We start from the raw sequence: 10,653 nt of genomic DNA on the forward strand, positions 1-10,653 counted from the left end.
GTACCTGCAGAAACCCTGCAATATGTCTTCTGTATCTGTATAATTAAAATTACTGGAAAGCACCCCCCCACCCCCCAAAGACCAATTGGACTAGTATATGAACACTCACACGTTGTACGCTGAAACAATGTTTTGATTTGATGTGGTTAAATTGTCATGCCAAGCTATAAAATTCCTCAATTCTCTATTACTGTATTTCAAAACTAAAATGTTGGTCTGATGGTTTTGCATATTTCTTCTTCCAAGGTTAAAGTTGTGAAGTTTTCGTACATGTGGACCATAAACAACTTTAGTTTTTGCAGAGAAGAAATGGGGGAGGTGTTGAAGAGCTCAACTTTCTCCTCTGGCCCTAATGACAAGATGAAATGGTTAGTACTAAAGCTAAACCTCTCACTGCAATTCTTTTGTTTGCAGGGCTTTTGTAGGATGTGAAAATAGGATGTGAATGATTGTAGTTCTTTAGAGTTTGGAAAATCGCATTCATGCTTTTAAACGTCAGTACCTTTTTGCATTTATCTATCTTTCCAATTTAATCTCATCCAGTTACATGTCCTTGTATTTCCTTGAGCACAAACATGAATGTCATTGAAAAGTCTGCATTTTTTATTTTACTGTGGAAACTCGGCACACAAGTGATAATTACAGTCTCTCAAAGCAATAGATGATCACCTCTGAAGGCTCGTCATAGTCTTTTTCTCACAAAAGTGATAAAAGCCGTTAAGACAGACTTCGCTCTAGTTGCTTATGTGCAATGGTGTCTGTTTTCTTTCCAGGTGTCTGCGAGTCAATCCAAAGGGACTAGATGATGAAAGCAAAGATTATCTGTCGTTGTATTTACTTCTTGTTAGTTGTCCAAAAAGTGAAGTTAGAGCAAAGTTCAAGTTTTCTTTGTTGAACGCTAAAAGAGAAGAGACAAAAGCGATGGGTAAGTACAAGCGATCTTAAAGTCACATCTAGTTATTATACTGTATATTTGGTGTTCCTTTTTATACCTTCAATTTTAGTTAATTTCTCTAACATGCAAACAAAAGACAGGTAATATTAAGACTTGGCATTATTTTCTTCTTGTTACAGAAAGCCAAAGAGCATATAGATTTGTCCAGGGCAAAGACTGGGGCTTCAAAAAATTTATAAGGAGAGATTTTCTCCTTGATGAAGCCAATGGACTCTTACCTGATGACAAGCTCACACTGTTCTGTGAGGTAATTGTTACATTATTCCTTTTATCCTTGATATGAAACAGGGGTGCAGTCTATTTGTTTATGAATGCTATGATTTTGCCCAAATTGCAAATAATTACACCAAGGCTCACTTCCCTCACTTGTACTGTTAATGAAGGAAGAATCCAACAATACCACCACCACCAACAACAAATGCGGTTTTGATGGATGAGTGGGAGACTTGGTGGATTGACTTGGTGACTCATTTTGGAAGTTTATTGATTGGGCTGACACACATTTCCTTTTTCGTCTATACTCCTTATTTGTCCATAGAACACAGCAATCTCTCAGTTCTGTATTATTCTTCTGTTTTGACTTTGGAGGTAAATTATTAGAAAACTAGCTGTAGTCTCAATGATATAGATTTGCTACATAATTATGATCCAAATCAGTGTGGGGACAGGTTCCATTGCAATTGGCCTATTTTGATGTTTTTATAATCTGTTGTATTAATTCTTTACAAAATGTTGCAACTTGATTGCATCAATTCACTATGTGAATCAAGGCTAGAGTCTCTTGATTCTTGTTGTGATTAGTTTACACCTGAGTGCCATGTCACTAAAAACATGCTTTTGGCATTTGCTTCAAAAAACATTAAGCTCTTAGAAAGTGAAATGCTTCTTCCATCTTAAATCATGTATAATGATGCTTGTTTTCGAAATAATTGAATTTGGTGTGTCAAGAAGAATAAGTGTCTTCTAAAATGTTCTTTCAAGGGACAAGTTAAATGAAATGTCAGAAGATTGTGATGGAAATGCATTTGGCCAAATACTGCCAGGACCAGACAGCGTGCCAGACACCAGTTACAGAGATTTAACAATTTCAGGGAAATTGCTACTTTGATAAACAAATTGCTTCAAATGAAATACAAAATGCTTTGCCTCATCAATTAGGTGCTTCAGTAAAGTTTATTAATTTTGGTTTTTAAAAAATGGTGGTGTTTTTGCAAGCAAGAGAACTGTAGGTTCCTCAGTCTTGAAAATATATAAAGCTTGAAAAAGCAAATTTAAAAACAAATTAGACTGCAATTCAGGCAAACATATTTGGTGCTGAATTTGTTGAGATGTTAAGCCTTGATGAAACTGCTTCATCGTCTCCCTGTGATGTTTCTCATGTACAGGTAAGCGTGGTCCAGGACTCGGTTAACATTTCGGGCCAGTCCAACATGAACATGCTGAAGGTACCAGAGTGTCAGCTGTCTGATGACCTGGGGAACCTGTGGGAGTGTTCACGCTTCACAGACTGCAGCCTCTGTGTGGGAGGGCAGGAGTTCAAAGCCCACAAATCCATCCTTGCAGGTAAGACTGTGCCCAGCTTCAGCACTTTAGCAAGCAGCAACCAGGAGAGAAGCCCCTTGCAAGACCTGTCTGCCTCTTCTTAATGGCCTCTCGTGGAGAGCTATAAGCACCTCAAAAGGCTACGGAGGGTCTGTCTTCCTGGCTTGATTTGTTGTGGCCTAGTTCTGCAATGGGCGCTAATCCCCACTACCCCTGCTTGGCCCTGACGACTAGGATCCAAGAGATTGAGAGGCTGGCTCTCCTCTCCAACGTGTCTCCATTAGACATGGTGGCAGCTGCCGTGGTCAGGGGAAAATGCTGACAAAGTTGCAGCTATACGGATTAAGCTAGATTTTAAGGCTGCCATAGTTCAGAAAACTGATGTTTTGAGCTTAATCCATTATTTTTGTTTTTTATATAAGAAAACTTTACCTCGTGCTATTTAATTAAAGCTCATTTGATGACTATTAACTATTGATTTGGTGTGCTAACAGGTTTTATAAGATGTTGACTGTTCATATTTTAATTGTTCAATTTGTTTCTTCGACAGCAAGGTCACCAGTCTTTAATGCTATGTTTGAACATGAAATGGAGGAGAGTAAAAAGGTAAGAATAACTAGTTACAGCTGCTTCCTGTCATGTTACTCTTTCCTCAATTTAGTACCACTATTGCACAATCCTGCACTTCATATATATGCTGAAATTGTTGCTCAAAATGCTTTATGTTCAATATGAACACTCTTCTATCATGTTTAAATGAGTTGAACACTAGCCTCTTGTCTTCCCTCACAGAACCGCGTGGACATTAGTGACGTGGACCCAGATGTCTTTAAGGAAATGATGGGCTTCATCTACACAGGAAAAGCCCCCAACCTGGAGAAGATGGCAGACAATTTGCTGGCAGCTGCAGATAAAGTAAGTGTCCAAGTAGTTGAAACTTTTAATATTTTTACAAACATCTAGCTTCTGCTTCTTTTTGATGGCAGAATAAAAGGTTAATTTATTTATCCTTTGTTAGGCAACCATTTTTATTCAGTTTTACGCATTGCTTTTGTTTGTAAGTCAAATACCATGCAAAAACCTCATAAATGTGTAGTTAAGCTCTAGTCAACCGCCCCCACCTGAAATTTTTTTTGATAACAATGTTTAATAATATATCATATTGAGGAGGTGACACATTTTGACACATTGGGGAAATTGATTTGAATCGTTGACAGGATAATCCTAATGGAATTGTAATACCAGTGAAGATTCACACCTCTTGTGTCAACCTAGTAATAACATCTAGTCAGTTAAACACTGAAACGGTAATTAGATAGAAATGGTCATGGACGGTTGGTCTATCCAATGGTGTGCTTAGGTTGAGTGCTTGGAGCTTCCAATGAGAGAGATGTAAGTCAATGAGGCTATAAGTCTAATATGGTCCAATATCTGCATCTTATGTGACATCACTTTAGAACTGATAAAAACTCTAGTTTGAGTCAGCCCCCATCCTTGCCTACCAGTAGAACATGCTTGTTAAGGGTGTGAAACATGTAGAATTTAGTACAGCTCAGTCCTACTTCAACATATCCACTATATGCTTGTGAAGGTTGTATTTCAACATCCGTGGAGACTGTCAGATAAGTGCTGACTCAGGTTAACAGAAATGATAAAGGAAAATATTAGTGATGTGGTTTATTTTCAATGTAGGCTTGCATTAGGGATGTAACGATAAACCACGGTAGAAATGTTGAAGGAACAAAGCCCCTTTTCATTTAAAATACCCTTATTATCACGATGGCTTACCACAGTGTGGAAACCCTGTGTTTAATCCTCCCCAGCTCCATCTGAGGCTCCTGAAGTTGTGCTCGGACAGGAGAAGGGGACAGAATGTAGCAGCAGACTTTTTTCTTTTTTTTGTGTGTAATTTTTTATTTTTTTTATTTTTTGTGTGTGCGATGTGCCCAGAACGTAAGGTAAAACTACTCTATAGCTTGCTAAACTGTCATGGGTTTTACTGTCTGGTAATCTTCAGTAAGTCTCCTGCTACGATGTGGAAGTTTAGCCTGTGTTATGCCCTGACAATTAATTGGAAAAAGGGAGAGCTCTATATATTATCGCCTTGATAATATTGCCTTTTCTGTTTCTTATTGCATAGCTGATGGGTTGCAGTGCAGATTGTTTAATATTACTTGCCATAACTTGATACTCAGGTTGTGTTTGCTAGCAAGGTGCAATCGCCAGGAAACAGACTAGCCTGTGGAGCTATTAAAGGTGTATTACACCGTTTGCTCCTCAATTATAGAGATGTGTGCTGTAATAGATGTGGTTAACTCTCTGTTACTGAGCAATATTTTACATTAATGTTAATTATTACAGAGAAATGTTTCTTGTTATATTCTGGTGGCTATAACATTTAGTTTTGGTAAATAATGTTCAGGGCAGCACGGTGGCCCAATGGTTAGCACTGTGACCTCACAGCAAGAAGGTACCGGGTTTGAACCCTGGTCGTCCCGGGCCTTTCTGAGTGGAGTTTGCATGTTCTCACCGTGTGTGCATGGGTTTTTCCTGGGTACTCCAGTTTTCCCCATCACAAAAAAAATCTTCAAGGTGATTGTGTGGTGAGCATCTGGCATCGTAAGGCTGCTGTGCATTACCCAGGTGAGGGCTACAACCTCACAACCTACCCCCCCCCCCCCCCCCCCCCCCCCCCCCCTCGCATTATACCATAGGATGAAAAACCATGATAATTTTGGTCACTGTAACTGTGGGGTTAAATTTTCATACCTCTAGTCTACATCCCTCGCGTGCAACATTTTTTTTGTCCATTATCCTTTTGTTTTGTTATAACTTTATGACATAAGAGACTACAGTACAACACCGTCAAATAGCATGGGCACGATTGATCATTTATAAGGAGACCTGATTTGTTGTTCAGTCCCCATTTTAGATTTTCTTCCCTGTGTTATTAGATTGCCAGTGGATGTGCACATTATGTAGTCCCATTTTGCAGCTCATGTAAGGCTGCACTTCTGTTTGATGCTGCTTTATATGTGTTAAATACTTCTTGGGAAGGTGATATGAAGCATCCTATGATCTCCCAAATGCTTTCAAGAAATGACCGTTTTCTTTTGTAGGTTGACAGATGAGAGTCCTACTTTAAGGGTAAGATTCCTCTGTTATGAATAAAGTACTGATCGAGAATTTGATGGATGAGTTTTTACTGAATAGTGAACCAGAATATTGAGCAACAACCTTACTTCCCCCTCAAATCCTCCCAATCATTGCATACAACACTCATGTGGTGGAATTGGGTAATTCCTGTTTTTTAACAATGCCATACAAATTGAAGGAACCTGCTGGTTTGACATTTGGGGTTCTGGGTTTATTGTTCCTCCGTTCCAACTAGAGTTTTAATCATTAACGATGTTAGTAACCGATTGCAGTCGTTGTAGCTTTTATTTGTATTTAGAATAGTTTAGCCTCAAACCACGGGGACCCACTTTGCACCCAGGGTGTAACCACTGCTTTTTGTGTGTGTCCTCCCCCTCTTCCCAGTACGCTCTGGAGCGTTTAAAGGTCATGTGTGAAGAGGCCTTGTGCAACAGCCTTTCAGTGGAGAATGTGGCCGACACCCTCATCCTAGCAGACTTGCACAGTGCCGAGCAGCTCAAAGCACAAGCCATAGATTTTATCAACAGGCAAGTTATCGCAAAAGAAGAAAAAAAACTCCAGTGATAAATTCCTGCTGCCATTTCTGTTTACCAGCCCTGAATGCTTACCTTTTTATCTCCTTGCCATAGGTGCAGTGTCCTGAGACAGCTGGGCTGTAAAGATGGAAAGAACTGGAATAGCAAGTATGTAATTAGCTGATATATGTGACACAAGATTAATAACACGCTCTTATCTCTTCCCCCAACCAGATGCATTGGAATTCATTGTTTAAGCCCAGGCAGACAGAGTGCTATTTGCCTTTTCAGTTTGAAGCTCCATATCTTTGTACCCAAATTATTAATAGACTCTTACCTGGAAATGGAATATTTGTAAAATTTTTAAAAGAAATTAGGTGGTCGCTATGGGTAGTATTTCTTTCAGATGATGGAGTGTGTTGTCATGGACACCTTGGAATGTTAAACCTATTTTATCTCTTTGTTGCATTCAACACGTGAAGACGTAATCCTACATTAATTTCTGCACATGCACAGAAAGCAATAATGGCCCTTTTCAAGTTTACAGTGGAACTCACAAATCAAGTGCCCCTTATTTGCTTCGTCATTACAATCTCATTTATGTTTATTGATTTTTAATGTGCACATTCTCATGTCTGAGTGTTAACTTCATTTTGCCTGTGCTTACAGTCATGCTACAGACATAATGGAGACTGCAGGCTGGAAGTCAATGATCCAATCCCATCCTCACTTGGTAGCCGAGGCCTTTCGTGCCCTGGCTTCAGCACAGTGCCCACCCTTTGGTCTTCCCAGGAAGCGTCTAAAACAGTCCTGACTGCCTGACTGTGCCCCAGGACTTTACTGGAGGTGTGAAGCATGGGTTTACAAAGAAAGGACTAGCGAGGGTACCACTCTTTATTCCACCAAAACTGAACACACTTGAATAAAGAAGAGTGGAGCTTTCTGGCCAAGGATTTGGGAAGGCTGGCACGTGGACGACTGACATCAATGGATTGGGGAAAAAATTGGTAAAATTGGTGTTGCTTGCTTGCTTTGCTGCCCCAACTGAATTCTGTTCAGCCCGGGTAGCAAGTCAAGCTTTCTGCTACTTTTATTCCCCCTGTAATTAAAAAAATGGCCTTAATATATCTGCCATTGCTCTGGAGCTGCTCCAGAGTACTTTGTCTATTTTACTCTGTGCCTGCCTTGTCACAAAGACCAGGCCTCCTCCAGGTTGCACTAGTTCCCATGAATAGTCATTTTGATATGGAGTTCTATAGGAACGTAACAAAGGTTTAACTAAATGGGAAATATTATATATTTGTAATGTTTAGCCCGTTTTGTGACTAGACATTAAAAAGCATGAACACTTTCAGTGCAAGGTCAGTCCTTTCCACTTTTTAAAAGATGTGTATGCCCCATATTGATGGCACCATTTCTATGTAAATGACAGTTGCACCATCTTCAGAAGACCAGTGTACAAGAAAGTCTGTTCTATTGCGTATTTGTGGGAAAAATTGTGATCTGCCATTATGAAGACCCAGTGTCAATCCTAATACACGTAAGACGGAAAAGTGTCTATTCTTTGGCCCTAATATATTAAAACATTGGAAGTATTTACTCAGTCTCCCATTTGAATGACATATTCCAGATCATGTCTGTGAACTGTTATAGATTCAATTTTGAGAATTTCTGTCCTCAGTATTGCCAACTTGCAAATATTATATATTCTCAATATATTGTGGAGAGACTAATGCATGGTCATGTTATTGTCAAAAAAAGTGTCCAAGTATCAATTTTGTTTTAAACAATTTATTTTCTGCAATTATCTAAAAATATTTGTGGAGAATTAAATGAATTGAGTATGTGCAAAAAGTTCCTCTAACATGCTTGGATATTTGTAGGATGCTGAGCATCACTTCTACTGGCAATGTTATTCTGTGTTGATGGGGGGGGGGGAGGGGGGGAGGGGTGTTGTCATGTTTATTCAGTCCATCTTGTATGTAGTGGGGTGTGACCGACACTTCAGAGGATTTTGTAAATTAAAAGAGTAGCATCGTTTTTACATGATATTACTCCTCATTCAGAGTCATGTTGAGATGTTGAAACTTTTTTTGTTTGGAAGCAAAAAAGATGAAGTTGTTGTCTGCAAGAATGCCTGCATTAACCCATTAAACCATTTTCCAGCAGTCTGAAGACGGCCAGGGTTTTTTGTTGTTTAAGTCAAAGCAATTTCAGTTTAAGAAAAGGGGGAATGTTACTATACAGATTCTTTGTAATGGTCATGTTAATGGTTGTGTGTCAGGCTGTTGTTCTTTTTTGTTGTTTTTTTGCTCTCCACTGATTTTCTTTCAAATATAAGATTAGAAAATAGCACTGTGATAATCAAAAGAAAATGTGCTTAAACAGGATTAGCATAGTAACATGTTTAATGGTAAACCTTTTACAGCACATGGAAGTATTTTTTTTTCTTTTCCCCCTCTTGTTCTATGTGTGAATGCTTGGCCCGGGCTCTAATTAAAGTGAACACGAGGCAGTTCTTTCCTGCTGGAACAGAGATGTCTTGTTCAGCAGCGTGCTGATCCTCGGCCGCCCCTCTCCGCACAGATGCTAGGAAAAGACGTGATACCAATCGATGCTTTAGGACTCCTCTCCAACATTTTTATCTTCTTCTGCTTTCCTCCACTAACTGTTACGCCTGAAAGAGAAGACACCTGCAGTGGCATCATTACAGTTGAAAATGTATTCTGTCATTTAGATTGTAGGAAATTAGATTGTTAAAGAGGTAGTGGACAATGCCACTGGGCCAGAACTACTTGAAAATTCTTTGATATAAAGATGGACAACTTTTATCTGTCATGAGTCCAAATGCAGCGAGGTTGCAATAGTGTACTGACACCACCATTTCCATCATAAAGAAGTGACAGAATGAGACAAAATAAACATTTTCTTAATCTATGGTGCTATTTTGTGATAAAACTCTAAGAAGCTTTTAATTACTGTGCTTTCCTCAGACTGATCAGCCTAAGTATGTAGTTTCTTAGAACGTATTTTGACAAGCCCGTAGAAGGGTCAGGATCTTGCCATATCAAGCTGTGAAGTGCATGTGATCTGTAGCCGGAGAAATAATTTATAGAGTGTGAGGTTTTGCAGAATTAGTTTTTTTTTTTTTAACATCTTCAAATGCAACGTGTCTTGTTGCTGCACACACTCTGAAGCTCTGGATATTAAGCATTTTTCCCTTCATCATTCACTGCTGATGAAGTTTTTACCCTGCTTTACTGAAATAGCAATGCCACTCTACTTATGTAGTATTGGTTTGAAAACCACTGATACTTCTTTAAAAAAATTCAATTTCCTCAAGAAGAAAATGCAAATTTTACTCTTAGTAAATCTTAAATGAGAATACACATACATTTGATAATGATTGGTAATAAATGGCATAAGTGTATAATGTGGGCAGTTAGCGAAAGTAATTGAATGCTAGTTCAGCAGTATGCTTGTATTCAACCTATTTTTTACTATTTAAACTTTTTAAAATGTTTTTTATTTTATTTTATTTTACATTGACAGTCAGTGGAACAATGTTAAAATCCTCTTTAGGCTTCAAAAACTTCGAAATGCTACTCCTACTATAAACGTTCATCTACAGACACATTTAAACTGTTCCAAAAAACCTTCAGCTATAGAAGTTCATTCAACTTGTTAATATCCTTTAAAGTTTTTGTGTTATCACTGTTTAGGTTTAGTGCTTGTTTCAGGCTTTTTCTGCGTTCATAATGTGTGTATTGTGTGACATTTTGTGTGGAGTTTGCATGTCCTTCAAAACTTTCTTATACATAGTATACTATAACCGTTTTAGGACTTTTCAACATACTTCACTATTACTTTTTTATCACTTTTCAACATCAACAACTATGACATACTATACTGCTATGCATGCTATTCTATGTCTTTTTTGACATATCATACTACGACTGTTATATCACATTGTTCAACATACCATACTATGACTGTTTTTATTGTACATTATATGGAAGCTCGGGCGCTGTTTACTACCACAGCAAGTAGTTTCTGCAGACTGCAGCCCCAATCCAGGCTGTGTAGAGTTTGCATGTCCTTTCAGACTCACTATGCTATGACTTTTCTATCACTTAATTTCACACACCGTACTATGGACTTTATAAATGTTTTTTTAATATACTATCCTTTGACTGTTTTCAAATACATAATTTATAAGCATGGTGGCTCAGAGGTTTGCACTTCTCCAGCAAACAGTTTCAGCAGTTCAATCCCCACTAGTGTATGTGGAGAGTTTGCATGTTCTTCCAGACTTATTTTACTATTACTCTTTCACCATATTATACTCTGATGGTTTTTGACAGACTATACCATGACTTTTTATTAACTTTTTTCATTATACTGTCTCATCTATTTTTACAACAAACTATACTATGACTTTTTTGATCACTTTTTTCCTACATACTATACTATGACTGTTTTTGA

General features: G+C 38.3%; 1 protein-coding gene across 2 annotated transcripts in view; it reads left to right on the forward strand.

Moving 5' to 3' along the window:
* Window positions 1-8,343, forward strand: part of spopla (speckle type BTB/POZ protein like a) — a 14,910-nt gene extending 6,567 nt beyond the window's left edge. For both annotated transcript variants that reach the window (XM_034885486.1, XM_034885487.1), the window contains 9 exons: window positions 247-368; window positions 774-925; window positions 1,075-1,202; window positions 2,341-2,518; window positions 3,048-3,103; window positions 3,290-3,412; window positions 6,038-6,180; window positions 6,283-6,336; window positions 6,838-8,343. In XM_034885486.1, the coding sequence (XP_034741377.1) occupies window positions 247-368; window positions 774-925; window positions 1,075-1,202; window positions 2,341-2,518; window positions 3,048-3,103; window positions 3,290-3,412; window positions 6,038-6,180; window positions 6,283-6,336; window positions 6,838-6,982 (1,101 nt within the window). In that variant the 3' untranslated portion in view covers window positions 6,983-8,343. The remainder of the gene's footprint in view (window positions 1-246; window positions 369-773; window positions 926-1,074; window positions 1,203-2,340; window positions 2,519-3,047; window positions 3,104-3,289; window positions 3,413-6,037; window positions 6,181-6,282; window positions 6,337-6,837) is intronic.
* Window positions 8,344-10,653: the final 2,310 nt, after the last annotated feature.

The sequence above is a fragment of the Etheostoma cragini genome, chromosome 11 (genome assembly GCF_013103735.1).
Source record: "Etheostoma cragini isolate CJK2018 chromosome 11, CSU_Ecrag_1.0, whole genome shotgun sequence".
Lineage (NCBI taxonomy): Eukaryota > Metazoa > Chordata > Actinopteri > Perciformes > Percidae > Etheostoma > Etheostoma cragini.